Here is a 19127-nt window from a genome sequence, read left to right as displayed (position 1 = left end):
ACTAATGCAGAGGTTTGGTGAGGCACAAAAAAAAAGACCTCAACGATAAAATCCTCCAGACACACTTGAGATCCAGCAGCAGCAACACATTAGTTAGTAATGCATCACAGTGATGTATTATTCAGCAGTGTAAGGGAATAAGGGAAGCTAATTAATTATATAACCATCACTAATCCGAACACCGCTCCATTACTTTGACATTTTGGGGGTCGGATTCGGAGTTGTCTTATTTGCTGTTCTTGCTGACGTTGGCCTCTGGCAGCTCTGCATTCAGCCTGGGTTTGTGCAGAGCTGGAGGCTGTGTGAACCTGTGCCACTGCGTGCGGTCAGGAGGCTAAGCTAGCCGTTGATGGAGTGAATACCTTTAAAGCGCAGCCTGCCTCCTCGTTAAGCTGTCCCTACTGTATACTGAATTTGTTCATGCTTGCCATCAGCGTGTCGGTGTGAGAACGGGTGAATGAGGGACAAATCGTAACGCACTTCACACCAAGGTTTAGTTCTATAAGTGCAATCCACTTACCGTTTGCAAATGAGTTAAACACAGAGGATGTGGAGCACGTAGCTGTGGAGGAACTTAGATGGAGCTGGACTGAGCAACGGAAAGCATTTTGTTGAATAATGTAGCTAATTACTTTTGTTGATGAGTTATTAATAAAGTAAAGTAATCACGTTTTTAATGGCTAATAAGTAATTCATCACATTTTCCATTTGCTTGCCCAACACTGTTTGTATGTCCGATCTCATAGTGTACCAATAATTTGTGGGGAGAGTTTCAGTCGGCTGCACTTTCAGCACCATGGACAGAGCACGGAGGAAGGAGCAGGCCCTGAACTCTTCTTCTTCTTCAGTAATCAATAGTCAATAATCAATGTGGTCATTTTTCTGTGATGGAGCTTCATGTTAGTTTCAGTCTGACTGCATTGTTTTCAGTGCAAAGCAGCTGCTAGTCTGTAAACAGAGATGCACAGAGAGCTTCAACTTTATCGTCCCTGAGGGGGAGTTTGTCTAGCAGGCAGGTAAAACACACACGCACGCACACTCACACACACACACACACGCACACACACACACTGAGGTGCAGAAAACACTGTAAAACACATGAACACATGGAGTGACATCGCTCAGACCCTCGTCAGCCTCACAGTGAGCCTTCAGTCCACATCGCTGCTGCTCCCGTGTGCTGATAAGTAACACATTGGATCAAAATGCACCTTAAGCACTCTGGAAAGTGTTGCTCAGGGTTTATTGGGTCATGATATTTACTACGCTTCCTCCTGAGGTGTGGGAGTAACATTTCCAGCAGGGCCTCAGACTGTGCCGCTGACATTTGAAAATAGTGTTTGAAATACTGCCATGATTTAATTCCACCTTCAAACTAAAAGGACGTTCTTGTTACCGCAGCACATTCACTCCCATCAGAGATGCTTTTATTCACTGGACAATAGAACAGGAGAATTCTGTTTTGTTGTTTTCAGTCGTTAACTGAATGTATTTCACACTGAACAGAGACATTTAAGACTTGTTATCTGTGGACTTACAACAATTTGCACAATGAAGATCATTTCGTTCATGCTTGCCAACTCGCTCGCTTTACAAAGACTCTCTATGCCTCGATAATCAGCTGCAGAGAGATGACAAGAAATGAGTGGAGAGACGGACGGCATGCAAATCAACGTCTTCACCTTTAACCCCCTCACCGGCTAGCTATGGCGGCTATGTGGGGACGATGATGTCATTCTTCATCCCGCCTACTGACCTCTAATTGGTGCATAATATCACATACAAGTTAAAGCAGCTGTCACATGAGCTCAACACCAGACCTGTTGGAGTCTCTGAGCAGTTAAAGATTAACCAACATGACGTGTCTCAGTGAGGGGTTGGGACATCGCAAGCCTCCAAATCTGCTTCAACATAGATTCTGTAAGAACTCTGCTGGAGGGCTGAACACCATCCACCCAACAGGTGAAGTGTAGAAGGTGGTGGTGCTGCAGAGTGTTATCAAACATCTCACATGGTTTCAGTTAGGCTGAGATCTGGTGAAGGCTGGAGAATATGATTCACTTCATTTTCATACTCATTGGACCGTTCAGTGACTCCTCTGTGCCCTGTTTATGTTGCTCTACTCATTTATTCTGGTTTTTCCTCTAATTTGTCATAAGTGGCAAGTGTGTATATCAGGTCTGTGGAGTCAGATCAGTCTGTGCATTAATGAATGTGCGGAATTCACAAATATATTTCAGGATTTGTATATAAATGACTCTCTCCATGTAAATAGTCACTTTATTTAAAGCAAGAAATGTTTGAGCGAGCATCGGAAATCCATTCAGGAACCTTTTTTTAACGTGGATTTGTGTGACATTTATATACAATGATAACTATGTCTGTGCGTGTTGAAAAATATACATGTGAAGTCCCCAAACACATTTGTGAATCCGTCTGTGCGCGTTAATTAATGTTGAGTCTGCTGTGACTCCATACTGATGCAGCACCTGCGTGGAGACAGCTTTTCTGGCAAAGCAACATTAACCTGAGTGCACACGAAAAGAAGGGAAAGCTAATGGAGGAAGAAGCTCCGGATGCTGGCAAAATGAATTCTAGCCTTATGAAATTATTTGGGTCAGATACTTAATATAGTTGTACTTTCATCACATTAGCATGGAGCTTTGTTAGCTAACCTGGCCTGACCTCACAAGATAATACATATTAAGGCAGTGATGAGGGAGAAGTTCCCTCGCTGTCAAGTTTTCTGTTTGCAAACATTCAGAGCAGCTTTGTTTCTGTAGCACTGCCTACTTGGGATTAATTCAAACAAAAGGATTACTTCCACCCTCCGAAAAATGTGTGTACACAAATATTTGTGTAAGCGTGTGACCTCACAAGTGCTGTAAACAGACAGACACGAGGAGGATGCTGACAGGAAGACGCTGACTTTTACGCTTAAAGAATGTAATTTAGCAGCCAACACTAGTAAACACAGACAGGTAGGAACTCGCACATCCAGGTACACGCTGCTCTTTCCCAGCCACACACACAGGGACACACAAACACAGCGTGTGAGAAATACCCCGGGGAGGTGCAGTGAGGAGGTGAGGCTTCACCGGAGAGCCTGGTCGGGCAGGTGAGAGGAGAGAGTGAGGCTTTTTGTGCATCTTGGTGCTGATATTCAGACTTTTTGTGCATGCGGCAGAGACGGAAAAGTCATTTGAGAACACGACTGTGTGGATGTTTGAGAAAGGAGACACTGTACATGTGTGTACCCACATAGAGCCATTTGCAAGTGGAGAAACTGTAGCTGTGCTCATTTCTGGTGCATTCATCAGTGTGTTCTTATGAGAGAAAGAAGGGGAGATAGGAGATGATGCAGGAGGGAGAGAGGGAGTGTAGCTATTTTAGCATTTGTATTTAGTGAGACACAGAGAGAAATAAGGAGCTTAAATGCCCAAATTTTTTTTGATAGAGCCTCCAACTGTGCTCCAATCAGGTTTTATGGCGCTTTGTCTCCAGAGGACAGTGAGGAAAGAATGATGCAACAAAATAAAAATATCATTGGAATTATACTGCAAAACTCTCTGCCAGAAAGCAACAATACACGCCGGGGAAATGTGCCAAATGTCAGTAGTAACAGTTGTTGCAGTGGGGAAATATGGAGAGGAAGAGGCAAGTCAGAAAACACCAGCAGGGTGGAGACCTCTGCCTATGAACTCCCACACAGATTCAGACTGGAGAGGTGGTCTGTTTGGTTTGTTTGTTTTGTTCCAGAGGTGGGGAGATGTTGTCAGACAAGCGTGTTTCAAACCCCTGTCATTACTGCTACTGTGGCCAGGAGGCGTTTGGAGGGTGGCATGCTGGGAACCAAAGGACTTAGTGGTGAACGGCAGCAGTGACGGAGGCTGTCCAGCTGCAGACGGATGTTTTCTAAGTCTAGTTTAGACTCGCTTTTGAACCACTGAGCCTATCCAGGATGCCACTTTCATACCCAATCATGACCCTATCACCTGTTACCAATGAGCCTGTTTACCGGACTTTACCTACCTGTATAACTTTCCCAGTCCTTAGTTGTTCCTGTCTCAACTTGTTTGAAACGTGTTGCTGCATCAAATTCAGGATAAGCAGATATTTACAAAAATCAATGACGCTGGTGAGGAAAAACATTAAAAATATTGTCTTCGTGCTGTTTTCAGTAGAGCGTATGTCAAAAAAGTAGAGCAAATATCAACAGTAATATCCAAACTTTTCAGGAATCAGAGGTAAATGTTGCAGAGTGGAAAATGTGAGTGTGGCCTGGCTCGAGTCCAGAGAGGCCATTGAGGTACAGTTGAAGATTGTGTGACTCATGAGGCAGGAAATTCAGGCATTTTCCATATGGACAGGTCCTGAAAATTGGAATGAATTGCTGAAAGGTGGAGGGACTCTTACCCAATTCACACAATCCGCGATAAAGGGTCAGAAATGGAAGAATTTAGGGGCGAGCCATCATCTCTTTATTGCCACAAAGCTCCTCAGTGTGCAGAGTGGCGGCTCTTCATTGTCACATTGAGTTTGGGAAGTATACCCATGGACTGGCATAAAGGCGTGAAAGCAGCCATTTCCACAAAGTGGGAGTGGAAGTTTTGTTCCAGGTCATGAAGATTCACAGTGGTTAGGGAGCAGGACGCAGATGTTGTCCTGGTTATGGAACACGGGACCAGACACTCGATTGTTAGATTGTCCCAATTTCTTTGGAATTTGTTACTCCACTGTTCGTTTTCGGGTCTGAAAACTTTCTCAACATGTTCACCAAAGTATCCTGCTGATGCTGTATGAATAAAGGATGTTGAATGGACTGTATCCTGCAAGCAGTTTGTTCTGATCGCTGTATTTGCGTGTAAGGATGGCACTAGAGTGACTCTGTCCTCCCCTCATATTAAGATATCAAGAAGACATAAAGCACACGTGAGGCCTGCACACGTGAGTGCGCAGTTTGAGGGCGTATTTGCAGATGATGATGTTTGTGTAATTTGGTTTAATCACATTACAATCGTCAGTGTGTACTGGTTTGCTGTTGAGTGGGGGAGTGGGAGGCTGAGCACTGTTTGGAGGTACCGACTGCGCCGATGTTGGCTTTGCACCGGCTGGTGAAGGGAGCCGTGAGTCGGAAAGCACGGCTCTCAATTTACTCGTCAATCACAGTTCTGACACCTCTGTCACAAGCTTTGAAGCCATAAAAGTGGGATCACAGCTACATGATATCGAGATGAGATGTGTCTGCAAGGTGGCTGCTGTTTTATTTAAGTGACGAGTTCAGCAAATTCAGGAAGAGTTCAGAATCGACCCGCCGCTCCACCACACTGAATACTAGGAAAGGATGTGGCCTGGGCTTCCTCAGTGCTCCAGTCATGGCCCACTGTGACGGGACCACTGGGAAGACCCAGAACCCATGGTGTGATTACAGGTCCCAGCAGGCCCAAGAGTGCTTTGTGGTCCCACAAGCTGCAGCATGTTACTGGAAAAAAAAAAAAAGATGTCCAAGCTGCCCAGTTTGCCTTGCTGCTATCACATCCCAGGCCGGACAGATGGATGGTTGCATGTGTTGGCGGTCCACTACTCTTTGACTCTTCCTGCAGTTTTTTAGACTGAAAAAACAGAATTAATGTCACTAGAAGAGTGAACTCAGTAGATCACCAGAGTGATCGCAGTCACATCCGCAGGCAGGCCGGGTCATAACAATTAACCTTCTGATTAATAGTGGATGGATTGAGGGTGGGTGAAATACAAACATATATCATTAATGTGGAAAACATTTATTACATTACCTGCAGCGATCCCCCACAGCGGAGACGATAAGAGCGTCTCCCCATTGAGAGACGCTGTGTGCATTCACACACGAGGCACTGCAGCGCACCTTCATTGATTATTTAAATCTCTGACGCGCCGACAGTCAGGATCTCATGTTCGTTAATGTTCTGCCTTCTTCTACGCGCAGTGTCAATACAAAGCACTACAAAGAAATCACCTGGAAAGCTCCGTCTGCCCGACGTAATTTAAAATACAATTCAAAGTCCTTGAAGTGTCCACGTGGGCGCCGAGCTCCACAGCAGAGAAAATGATAGGTTCGGGTTTGTGGCGGGTGGATGATTTATGCGTACATGTGGATTTGGATGACATCAGCTGGTCTGCGCAGCACACCTGGCAGGTGTGTCTGGGGGCAAACCAAAGAAGTTGCTGCTCACTTTCGCCCCCTGCTGACCGGTTAAAGGGAGTCAGGAGTCGGCAGTCAGTGGCAGTCAATAAAATACATTTTCAAAAAACTGTGAACCACCACAACTACAAGAGATGCTTGATCATACAGATATGAGAGTACACAAGAAATATAATGCTGATAGATCCAGTCCACACACACACACACACACACACACACACACACACACACACACACACACACACACGCTCACTCACACACACACACACACACACACACACACAACCAGAAGCATGATCCCCTCCAGGCTCACGCCTTGCAGAGATAATAATTACTCTTGAAGAGTATTCACTTAAACAATCTAAAGTAAATGTCAGCTCACTATTTACTTCAGTCCCTGTAGTGTTTTCTGTATTTTACGTCTTAGCTGGCGCTCTTATCCACAGGCATGCAGAGGGAATAATGCTCAGATCCAACATCCCAGACATTACAGGCAATCAGCAGTAAAGACTGCAAGTGTCAAATCCACTGTGCTTAAACAAGAGTCAGGATTTTAAAGGTCAGAGCGACAGCATCCAGACAGCAGATGAAACAAATAGCCTTGTTTCCCCCGATTGTTCTTTAACTGAGAAAATTGGCAACAATTACATCTCGACCGACACTGGACTGTCTAATCGAGTCCCTGGATTTAGATCCACAATAAAAAAAAATACATATATCAGATTGAGGAAAACATCCTCTCCCTCCTCTCTACAGAGGGCTTTACTCACAAGCTGATGACATTTCAAGTATATTTTTCTTCCCACGTTGTGGTCTACCGCAGTTATTAAGGCTCCTTTTTGTCCCAGTTCATCTCAGCATTGACAAATAAGAGATGTAAACACCTGTTCTGCTTTGTGCACTTGAGCACCGCATTAATACAACTAAAGACGGGAGTAACATGACGAGAGCAGGGATAATAGGATGTCTTGTTGACAACCAGTTGTTCTGCGGTCAGGATCATTGTCATCTTGTTCGACACCCTCCTTTCGACCGTTGGCGTGGCGCAGCATGGGTGCAGCTGGCAGGGTGGAGGTGGTTCAGTATGCTGACAGCTGTGCCCTCTGCTGGGCCGTGTGACCATGCTTCAGGACAGATGACTTGTTCAGGGCCAGGTGGATCTCATTTATGTGAAAGAGCCTTGATTAATCCCTCAGCACACCATCATACAAGCTTTACAGTTTCTCTCCTCGGAAACAAAGTTTTTCTTCAGGCTCGCAGTGTTGGTTTCTAAAGAATAATCTAAGTTTAACTTCGACTAGTCTAAAAGTAAGAAAACACTCAGAAAACAGTCAAAGTTAGTGTCCTGGAAGATTTCAATGTCCCCGACAAACAGGAGGATTTCGGGTCAATTATGAGTCTTTATGGACTCTGTTTTCCCGTGTTTGTTGTGTGTAAGTGACTGATGGAGACAACAATCCTGGAAACTGGTCCCGTAATGGACGAGAGCACTGCTGCTGGCAGACAAGAATTGGGTTGCAATGCGATCTTCTCAGGCGTGTGTGCACCGTCAGTGTGCGTCCACTGAAGGTGTTTGTTTTGACAGGCCCGGATCGTTATTCGAAGTGTCCGACAGCTTTTTGGAAACGATCCACATTTTTGATAGAGCAAGATCCTCTTTCTTGAACCAGAAACAGCTGCTCTAACACTCTCGATCAAGTCACCAGACTCCATTTACAGAAACAGTCATTTTATCGATTCATTGAAAAACCTTAGGGTTCATCTTAGGGTTAGGGTTAGGGTTAGGGTTAGGGTTATGCTTTTATCTTTGGACTAAAATTGCTGCATTTCCTAAGTTTCCTGCGCTGATGAAACATTTGTGCTTAGTCTGAACTTCATCCAGAAGTCTAAGGCTAATTTACATTCTCAAAGGACTGGGAACAAGAGCGTTCTTGAATGTGTTCGTCTTTCAGTTTAAGAGGTTAAACCTCCTCCCTGATGATATTAGCTGGTCATTGTGATGCACATGGGAAGGATCCGGCTTCATGTTTTTCACCAGACTCTCATCTCCCAGAAATCTCATGAAGAAAAGCCTTCACCTCTCCGGTGGTCGACCAACTCGTGCAGAACAAACTTCCAGTAGCCTGAGGAGTCTCTTTTTCTGCTCAACAGAAGGAAGCGACCCACACTGGGCAGCCATGCATCTGAACGCTTTGAATGACTGTGCACCAAAAGAGGAAGAGGAGTTCTTTGCTGGCCCCCAAGGACCTCATTCTGCTTGAGGGTGGATTCATTGTTGGATTCCTCACAGACTCGGTTCTCCTCGCTTCAGCGTAACCTCTCACCTCTGTTCAGAATCACCCTCTGTTTAAGGTGCCTCTCCAGAAAGAAAGCCGACAGGTGGCTGTAAAATAACTTAACCACTCACCGTTCTTCCTCTCGTTCTTCTTCTGCTTTAGCAGCTTATTACATCCAGTTCAGTGCCAGATGCTTCTCATCTTTTTTATTTTCACGAGCTGTTTGTTCAGTGCCAGGAGAGAAGGAGGAGGTAAAAAACCTTCATAGAGTGAAGTTTACTTTCACGTTAATGCACAGCCGTGAGTGCTCATATACCTTTATTTAAATGAAAGCAGCTGCACAATAGCAGCAGCTCTATGGAGATGTATTCCAATACAAGTAAAATGTCCTGCATTTGGATTTTTATTGTAAGACTAAAGAAGTTGTCAGTATGATACACTAATGTATCAGGAGTACTATGAGTACAGTCTAGTTCTGCTCATGTTATTCCTATTTTGAGGATCTCAGATCAGCTGAAATAAGAGAGGAACAAAAGGGAAGGAAGAAAATCTGAGGAAGGACAAAAGGAACAAAACAAAGAAAAAAGCAGCGAGACGATGAAGATCAAAAGAGGCAAAGAACAGAAAGCTGCATAAATTTAGTGTAGAAGTCACCGTGTCATTGAGTTGAGACTGGAGCAGATTTAGGCTTTGAAGCTTCATTCATAACATCGACTTCAAACTCTAAATCAACCTTCGACAGACCGTAAGATTGTGGTGTTTCTGCAGCTCCAGCCATGTCTGCTGCCGTAGCTTGGAAACACAACTCCAGTCTGCACGTGCGTTGTGTGGCTCAGCAGCCCTCAGTGCTGATAGGCTAAAGCTCAGCACGTGTAACCAATCAGATGCTGAGGAAGACTACAGTGTGGAAACTACAACAAAGAGATCTTTAAATACATACGTAAATACAAACTTCAAATCTAACAAAAGTGAAACATTTTACTCTAAAATGGAAAAGGAAAAGCAGGATAAGTAAAGTACCAGTATCTCAAATATGTACTCCAGTACAGCACTGAAGTACACGTCTCTGGATGCTTTCTACCTCCAAATACTGAGGGCTGTCCAGCTAAAGGCCAATTGTACCTCTGTTACATATCACTCTCATCTCTCGCAGTACCTCAAATTTATATTCACATAAAAAGTTTTCATTATCATAATATCCAATTTAGACCTTTTAGAGCTCCTGATTGAAGTTGAGCCCTTATCTTTTATTTCTTTTCAAATACTGATCTAGTAATCCATCTTCAGTGCAGTAATCATTTCATCCCCCATCACATCGGAGCTCAGTCTAAAATCAATTTATTATTATTATCTCGCACAACAGAAATGTGCCTGCACAAATCATGATCTCGACTTCAGAAGAGTAAAATCATTTTCTCGCTGGCAAAACGAGTTTTTGAAATTGTAAAAATAGTTTTTCATCAAGCTTTCAGGTCTCACAAACATGCCCACACACACTTTCAATTCCAAGAAGACAAAGAAAAAGGGCCACATTGCGGCGGCGTGGTCGTTCTGGAACAGCTGTGGAATGATATTGACTTTCTTGGGGATGGATTAGTCACTGAGGAATCCGGGAGGGAAATTAGTATTCTGCATCACGAGCAGAGTGGTCTCTTGGTTCCCCTCTAAATTTCATCATGTTTTGCTGAATCAATGATACAGAGCAGAAGGACCCTATCACAGCAGATTCTGAGGACAAATTGTTGTCCGAATAAATGCTGCAAATTTATCCAAAGGCGTCTAAATAGTTTTTGCTATTTTGAGCCGGTGTGTATGAATGGATTCACACAAACGCATTGTTGCTTCACTTTGACGCGTGTTTGTGTGCATGTGTTCATCAGAAGATTATTGCCTTTTTTGTTTTTGTTTTGGCTCCGCTGGCGAGGAGGAGAGGGCTTTATTAGAAGCTGTGGAAACAGAGACAGCGTAGCAGAAGAAGCCCCAGCAGACACGGTGAGTCATCTCAGTTAAGACGCGTTCGGGGAGGCACAGTGGGCTAATAAGGAACTACAATATACAGTAACAAAAGCGCGGTCCCTTGGTAGCACTGTCAAAGATTTGCTAAACAATCCAAGAGTCTGTTATCGCTAATAGGACTCATCACACTGTCTGTAGCAAGTCACTCAGCCATACAGCAGCTGATGAAGAGAAAGATCCAGGGAGGAAAACATAGATACAAAGATTAGCTGCAGACAGCGGCATGCACAGCTCCGATGGAGAGAACTCGGTGCTTCGGAGCTCAGATCTTAGTTCGGGCTGTGTTTTGAACTTGGAGCTGAAACTTGGAGCTTAAAGTTTAAAGTTGCTGCAGAGACGCGGACTTCGACTGTTGAATGCTGCATTGACTTTGGCCGTCTAAGTTGTTCCACGACCTTCTTTTTGTGAATCGCAGGTCGAGTTTATTTGTTTAGCTCAGCATCGCACACAGCTTTCAAAGAGAAAATCCAAATATTCAATGTACAGTAATATTGAATGGAGAAAAGCAAAGAGTGGAGTCAGTCAATGTTGTTATTACTTCAATCAATTATCAAGGTCAGGTACACTCCCTGGCCACTTTATTTAGGCAGGCCTTTACAATCTAATGCGATCCAGTAGAACAGCTCTACCACATATTCGACCTTAACAAAGGCCAGTTTGACAGATGCTGTGCAGGTGAGGCAGGTAAAAACATTAGAAACACATCTCAGTTTACTGCAGTCCAGCTCGTCACCACTGCAAACCACAGCCTCAATTAAAATCATACATTCCCTCTGACAGTGTCAAACAAATGAGCTGCTGTGATGGATTACATAAGATCTTACAGGTGTACCTAATAAAGTGGCCGCTGAGTGTAATTATTTCAGGCCAAAGCAGAAATCCAGCTCAGGCTTTCTAGGAGGAAAATAAAAGTCAAAAACCTCACAGAGGTAGAACAAAAGGAAATAAAAAGTGAAATTGGGATAACCTTGGAGGGCAATTAAACCACACACACACACACACACCAGACAGTCAGCCATCTTTGTCTGAGTAAAATGACATTTGCAAATAATGATCAGAAAGTTACAAGAATTCATAGAAATGAAGGACACGAGAGGTTTCCAACACACACACATACACACACACACACACACACACACACACACACACACACACACACACTTTGATTCTCTTCTTAGAGACGTTTGTTTTCTGGGATGTTGACTCACGGATAACGCTGAGTCATGCTTACTGTACACAAACACGTAATTCATTTTGTCATTGTCATCAGTATCGCTGTTCTCGTCCCAGTTTTAGCGCCATCGTTCGCTTATCGACAGTTAAATCTCATTGAGCTTCTTCTCTGTCGCGAGAACACGGCGCCGCCCGTGGAGCAGCTCGCCGAGAGTTTCAAGGAAGCGTTCCCTGGTTTGGCTGATAGCTGGCGGCTGATGGCAGTGACTGATGCCCGGTAGCTGCAGAGGAGTCTGGGGTTTAGGTGGGAGGCAGAGAGACGTGAGGCGAGGGGGGCTCGGGGTCCCTCGCCACTCACACACCTGTTTCCTTGGAGTGGAGAGCTGAGCGGCAACTGCGAGGAGGATAGAAAAGTGTTTATTGTGTGTTTGTGGTGAGGTCTTCTTCATCTCACCCTCTGTTGTCCAGTAAGCTAACTGTTAGCAGGTAAAGCTGTAAAGCTACGTGTTTGTTTGCAGGATTATGCTTTAAGTTAAAGCCACCATGATGTCGGCCGCTGGTTTGTGGCCATTAAGTTTGGCATTCTGGCCGTTGCCATCTTGGTTTTTTGGAGCCAGAAGTGACCAAGGCTGAGAGGGTTGAACTGAGAAGGATGTGCACTGAGAACCCGAGGACACCCTGTGTTAGCGACTAGCCATGCGCTAAAGTGTACTGTGCTTTATCATCTGTATTGCTCTGATGGGACCATAATTTACAAAATAAGATCACACTGTGTTGAAGAACACTTGAAAGTAGCGATCGGGACCATAAACTGTTTAGTGGTGTCATACATTAAGGGAGAAGCAGGGTTATTTCTCCTTTAGCAGCCAGTGGAGTCGCCCCCTGCTGGCCAGTGCAAAGAATGCACTTTACACTGTTACACATCTTTGCTTATTTGGACAGTCGCGCGCTTCGTCTCCGATTCGTCTTGTGTGTATTCAGGGTGTTTTCGGGGTTTCCCGTTCCCTTGAAGAAAATTCTCAAACTTCAGAATCCGCTTCCTGAACCGTGGCAGGTGTGTTTGCGTGCGAGCGACGGATGAGGGGAAAAAAAGCTGAGAGGAGAGATAAGTGGAAAGGATGACGCGAGCAGAGAGGAAATCGAGGAGAAACAGAAACAAAGAGGAGAAGAGGAAAAAAAGCAGAGAGGGAGATTATTTACCTCAGTGGGGTAAACAGGGATGGAACGAATTTGAATGACAAGGCAGCTGATTTCTCCTAATTGGTTTTGACTGTGGCTCTTTGAACTGCCGGCGTGCCGCGGCTCTGTTTCCAGGCAAACTGCTATCTGCTACGATCTGCTGCTTAATTTCTCAGACGAATATCAAACCTCTCCACACTGGATTAGCTGCAATTTTAGAAGATTTGCCGTGTTGCTGCTCACCAGGTTTTTTTTTTTTTTTGCCTTGAAGCTTATGGAAGTCAAACCTGGCTTTAAGGTTCTTCTGCGCTCCACCTTCCACATCAGAACACCCACACACACCACCCACACATCCGCTCCCACCCACAGCTCCACATGCTTGCACAAGAGAAGCAAAAGAACTCACTTTAGACACATTCAAATATTGTTTCCCTTAAACCAAGCGCGGAGAAACGGCCACGGGGGTGAGATAATATCATGTATTTTCAATGCAAATGTGCATTTGAAGAGTTTTCTCAGAGCGAGTGAAGTATCTTGGCATAACACCGATTCCTCCGCTTTTTTCAAGGTACCACCACTTGATCCAAGAAAGCTTGTGAGTGGAGCTGATTTGCATCGAAAACGAATGACATTATCTCACCCCGCCGTTTCTCTCCCTTTCCTTTACATAAAGCGATTCAGTTTTTAAGACTCTATAGTGGAATAAATGACTTGTTGAGGGGGATTTTATATTTTTTTTGGCACACTAAGTGCCGCCTGTCAAGACCTCAGCGAAGACGAGCTCTTCACTTGAGTGGCAGATGCTTTCTCTCAACAGGCTCCACAAACATCCCAAACCCATAGCAACAAGCCTCACTGTCTGTCTAGACTTTTATTGACAGCTTACCGCCAGATTAGCCGAGTCCTCGGAAAGGTTGAGGAGTCTCCTGCTGGGCGCGTGGCGGTTAGCCCCTTTTCTCCACGGCTTCGGCAGGCTTCAGACACGCTCAACCCTTTTCTGCTGTATCTGATCATCTCTGGAGTCACGTCACCCGCAGAGAGTTTGAACGAACAAAAAACGGTGAATTCTCACAGCCGCGTCAGTCTGCCGGGGGAAAATTAGCGAGCTTCCGCGTTCGTTCGGATCCTGCTTTCACTTCTTATCGCCTGATTGAGCCGTGATCGAGTCACATTTGATGTTCTGAACCAGCTCGCTGCACAGAAATCTCACTGCGGTCGGCAGTGACACAGAAATGCTTTTGGATGTGATTTCTTAGACTCTGTCACGCACTTGATAACCAAATCTTACCTCTTGTTTAACTAATCACTGTCACTGTAGACTGTTTAAATGCTTTGAGTAGTGATTTTTGGTGCCCTTGATGCAGCTGCACTGTTATAAAGGATATTTAACATACAGTTTTCCAGGATTCCAGCCTGTCTGACAGTATTTCACACCCATCCTCTCGCAGCTTGTCCAGCATTTTATCGGAGCTATTTGATGTTTACACTGGGTGAAATATTCAAACCCAAGAGTCCATGTTATTAAGGCTGCAGTATTCCCTCAAATGGAAATATTGTACACGTCTCTGTAGTTGTGCACCATTTTATACGCATTTCACCATAATTCAGCCTGACATATTTGCTATTTGGGAACTCTGGGGTTTCTTCTCGAGTAGAAAATAAAGTTGTGTGTGTTTGATTAAAGTTTGGCTGCGCAGTATGACTGAACTGGCTGACCCACCATGAAGTTTGTGAGCTTTTTAGCCAAGCTAGCGGCAAGGCTGAGAGGGAGGCTTCGTCAGTGGGTCAGCGGTCGATCCGCCGCTTTGGTCCAGATTGAAATATTTCAGCAACTTTTTGGTGGATTGTCATGAAATGCGGCTCATATATCCATGGTACCCAGACAATGAATCCTAATGATTTTTGTGATCCCCGACCTTTCCCCTCTAGCGGGTTGTGGCTTTGAGTGAAACGTCTCAACGGCAATTGGATTCACTGCCATGAAATGTGCTTCAGACATTGAGGATAAATTTCATATAATTTCACATAATTTGTCAAATACTTTGTTTTGTGACCAAATACCTGTAAAACTAAAGACATTCCCATCAGCCTCAGGCGTAATTAGCAAATGTAGCATGCTAACAGAATAAGATCAGATGGTGAACATGGTAAACATTGTACAGGCTAAGTATGTTAGCATTGTGAGCGTGTTGTCCTCCTCCAGAGTCAAAGAGCTCTGAGACAGCATTTTCTGTCCTCAGGGGAATAAAGCCTGCATGTCTTTACTACCACATGAAGCAAGACAACAGTCCCCCCCCCAAATGATGCAGCACCTGTCTGGGCCAATCTGCAACAAATATGGCGCTTTGTTTTGACTGGAGCTGAAACACTTCACTGTAGTTTTTAACATGTCGGGATGTAATGTGAGATGCATCTAACCCCCCAGTTTCATCAAAATCCAGTCAGTGGTGTCAGATGTATTCTGTGTGACGACTGTATGAATCCATGAATAATATGGCACCCCCTCAGGGCTCATGAATGTAACTTTAAAATGCTGGAATACAGAAGCATCGTTGACCCAGTTTGATCGCTGCTGACAAGGACTGTAGAAATGTAATTCAATTATTAAATTCAACTCAATTTACACTATTTTAGCAGTGATCCAGTGTCTCACATTCACTCACCAGTTTGCTTTTTAAAGGATCAATCTGCTGATTTCACATATCAGTGTCAGTGTGTTTGCTGTGAGGAGTAAAACTCAGACAGTTGTGTAATGTCTTCTTTGGGTCTGAAGGGCTTCATCAAGTCTGACAAAATAACCCTAATGAGGTCATAGTGATGTCATCAGTGCTACCTCATTACCAGGAAACGTCTGACAAAGGATGCAAATGAGCAGTACATATTAACCAAAACCTTAATCTCTATGTTGTATGATGCGTTTTACTCAAATGTACGGCATCGATATCTTTTAGGGGAAAAAAACACTTAAATTTTTATCAGCAAGAGATTTGTAACATTAAATATTAACAGCAACAAAGTTGGAAAATGAATTCCCGTTCTCTCCATCCTTCCTGCTGCCCTGCTGATGGGTTTATTTGCAGCTCTGTTCTGATGTTGCCACGTTGAGTCTTCTATAATTTGTGCTTTTGAGAATAATATCTGTGTTTTTTCCAGCTGTGCTTCTTGAAGATATGTGTCACTTTATCTGTTCAGATTTCTTTAACAATTATAAGCCATTAGTCACGTCTTGAGACTAACTTCACTCAACAGCTTGTAATTATTATAATTATTTATATTTATTTTAATCAAATATCTGTTATTTCCCATCACACTTCTTCAGAGAAATTCCAGGTCTTTTGAATTATTTAGTTCTTAGAAAATCCCTGTGAAGTGAAAATCAACACATTGTTAGCAGGATAGATTAGCTGTTTGTACAAGCTTCCATTAGTCTGTCTCAAATGTGGCTAATCATGGTTCATGGTCATATCTTTTCATTAGTTTCCGTTGTGTCGTTGCGTCCTGCCTGTTCGTTGACTTGCAGCCTGAGAGTTTGCTTTATTTTCTGGATTAACGCTCGATGAATGATGTTATTTATACATCCAAACAGCCTCTGAAAGCTTCACTGTGTACAGAAAACCACCTCCTGCTCAGAGCTCCTCACGGGGGACCGCAACACGCCGCTAACCTGTCCTCTGTCCGCCTTGTCCTGCAGGAGTCCCGCGCATGGCCCTCTCTGCGGGCGGGAGGGACTGCCTGCGTGCCGGAGACACCTGCTCCAGCGACGACACCTGCAGCCCGCGACTGCGCACCCTCAGGCAGTGCGTGGCGGGGGACGGCAGCGTGAAGCTGGGGCCCGGGGCGCGAAACCAGTGTGAGAATGCCATGACGGCGCTGCTGTCCACTCCTCTGCACGGCTGCCAATGTAAACGAGGCATGAAGAAGGAGAAGAACTGCCTGAGTATCTACTGGAGTCTGCACCAGTCTGTGCTGCACGGTAAGACGGCACAGACACGCACAGGATCCGATGGTTGGGTTCCCAGGAGGTGGGCAGGAGCATGTACACTATTTTGTTGGGATTATCGAGTGTGTGCCGCCCATTACACATGAATTAGACTTCCGCCTCCAGACAGCTCAACGGTAAATTCCAGGCGTGAATGAAAAGAGTGATTATTGTGTCAAAAATAGTTAAAACTGAGGCTCTGATTCCTTTTGTTCCACCCACACGCATTGTATTTGATCACTTTTGTGCTTATTTCAAACGCTTTGCGCTACCGTTGTCACTTCCTGTGCTGCATCCCATTATTTGTGCTACATTTCCATTCAAATGGAGGCACTTTGCATAAACATTCATTTTCAAAACAACTGAAAGCGAGTGCAGCAGCAGAACAAGGAGGAAATCCCGCAAGTCAAGTGCGAATGTGTGCAGATATGACTTAGAGATAAGCAACTAATAAAACCAACAGCAGAGCTCAGCTGCCTGAGTTTCACCCATCAGCCGTCATGGTTTCCAGGCTGGAGACATTCATGAGCTGCTGCATGCACACGCAGGCTAGACTGCATAATGTAACCGTTTCATTAAAAGAGTGTGAATCAGCTGAAGCAAACACGCCGTTAAGATGGATTGAGTTAACTGGTGGACTGTTTAGTAGAATTATTCAGCCACCTAACCACCTGTCATGGTCGTTTTGGTGGGCTGTGGCAGCTGCTCCTCCAAACACTGATTTGGTGATTTGCATTTGGCGACAGAATTAAACGTTTCTAGTGTTTCGGCCGTGTAGACACGACCTGCTGCTCATTATCTCGTTACTAAAATGGTCTTGCAACATTTTTTGGTTTGTTTCTTTGTTTGTTTAAGTTGCCCAAACATCCAAAAACTAATGCTAGACTCACAAATCTTTAAATTGTGCTTTGCACAGTGCGTTTTATATTTTGACACAGTTCTCCAGAGCGTTCACCTGGCTGTTGCAGCGTTTATTAGCTCATGCACGCTGCAGCTGGACAGAGACGGCGTGGCCTCTTCAGCGACCTCATGCTGCTTCCAGAACCCACATATTAAAGTAGACTCTGCCAGAACCTCTTGAGAACTTAAAAGGCAGCTAATTGGTTTTCCACCTCGTGTGACCTGCTTCTGTTTCTGTGTTTGTAGTTAATTTCCTTTCAGACTTTAACTTCTTTTCAATTAAGTTAAGGAGAGATTAACAAGCGGGGAACTGCCCCGGTGTCCCAGAACCCCCAGAATCCCCCAAAGTGGACCAAAAGTCATCGACACTGATTGGCTGATTTTTTGGGGAATTAGCACCAGTTAAGTACAATGCAAGTAGTGCAAGTAGCAGCATACAAGCAGCCTTTCATTTAGACATTTTTCACTGTATGTTTTCAGGACGACACGCTGCCATTCGTTGTTTTGGTACAGCTCATTTCCATATCACTGGTCGGTCTCTTGTCAGCTAATCCTCAATGCACTGAGACTTTGCCTGCAACTGTTCTGATATGTACTGAGTGTTTGTATCAGTGTTTTGGGTTGTCATGACGACGGAAAGTGACCTGTGTCCTCTGCGTTGGCAGGACTCAGCCTGGTGGAGAGCTACCCGTACGAACCGGAGGAGAGAGGCTCCGACTACGTTCGTCTGGCCTCCATCGCTGCAGGTGACTGGGCGAGCTGCCACTGCTACGAGTGTTTGTCTGCTTCTGCCTTCCCTCACCAGAGCTGAGCGGAGGGAAGGGGAAAACAAAAAAAAGTTGTTTAGATAATCAAAAGCATCTATTTTTCACAAAACATCTGAGCGGGTCCCAGCCATGTGTCAAAGAGAGCAAATCGAGATGTTGTTATGCATCATTTTGACGGAGTAGACGGGTGGATGTGCAGGTTGGTTTGAAAAGTGTTTGATGAGTAACAACCCACACTTTACTTCTGTCTTGCCTCTGAGCCTGTGGGCAAGCCGCAGGGCTGGTGTGTGCTGCTGTTAGCCCCTGAGGCACAGATTAATTACCTATTTACTTTAATTCAGCTGGAAGCAGCAAAACTGGGGGGGTGGGGGGGGGACAGAAAGAAAGAAATAAGTCAGAGGAGAGAGGGAGAAAGAGAAGCGAGGAAAAAAGAAAATGGAAGACAGACAGAGCTGGTTTGTTTACTCAAACAACACTATTTTTTTCTTTGTCGGAGGTTTGGAAAAGAGACGGGCTGCACACAAATGAGGACTTCCATTTTTTTCACCGGAGAGGACATGAAGTCAAGTGTTTTGTTTTCTCCGACGGCAATTATACTCTGGATTAGTGAAGCTGAGATGGAGAGTCTGTGAAACATAAATAACGACTTAAATGAAGTG

General features: G+C 44.6%; 1 protein-coding gene across 1 annotated transcript in view; it reads left to right on the top strand.

Annotated features, from left to right (window-relative positions):
* gfra4a (GDNF family receptor alpha 4a) overlaps positions 1-19127 on the top strand; it is a 127383-nt gene that overhangs the window by 75050 nt on the left and 33206 nt on the right. Inside the window, exons 2-3 of the mRNA XM_076749534.1 lie at positions 16514-16795; positions 18367-18447. Of these exons, the coding sequence (XP_076605649.1) occupies positions 16514-16795; positions 18367-18447 (363 nt within the window). The remainder of the gene's footprint in view (positions 1-16513; positions 16796-18366; positions 18448-19127) is intronic.

The sequence above is a fragment of the Chaetodon auriga genome, chromosome 14, assembly GCF_051107435.1.
Source record: "Chaetodon auriga isolate fChaAug3 chromosome 14, fChaAug3.hap1, whole genome shotgun sequence".
Taxonomy (NCBI): Eukaryota; Metazoa; Chordata; class Actinopteri; order Chaetodontiformes; family Chaetodontidae; genus Chaetodon; species Chaetodon auriga.
Note: the sequence above shows the minus strand (reverse complement) of the source record. Positions and strands in the feature narration are given on the sequence as shown.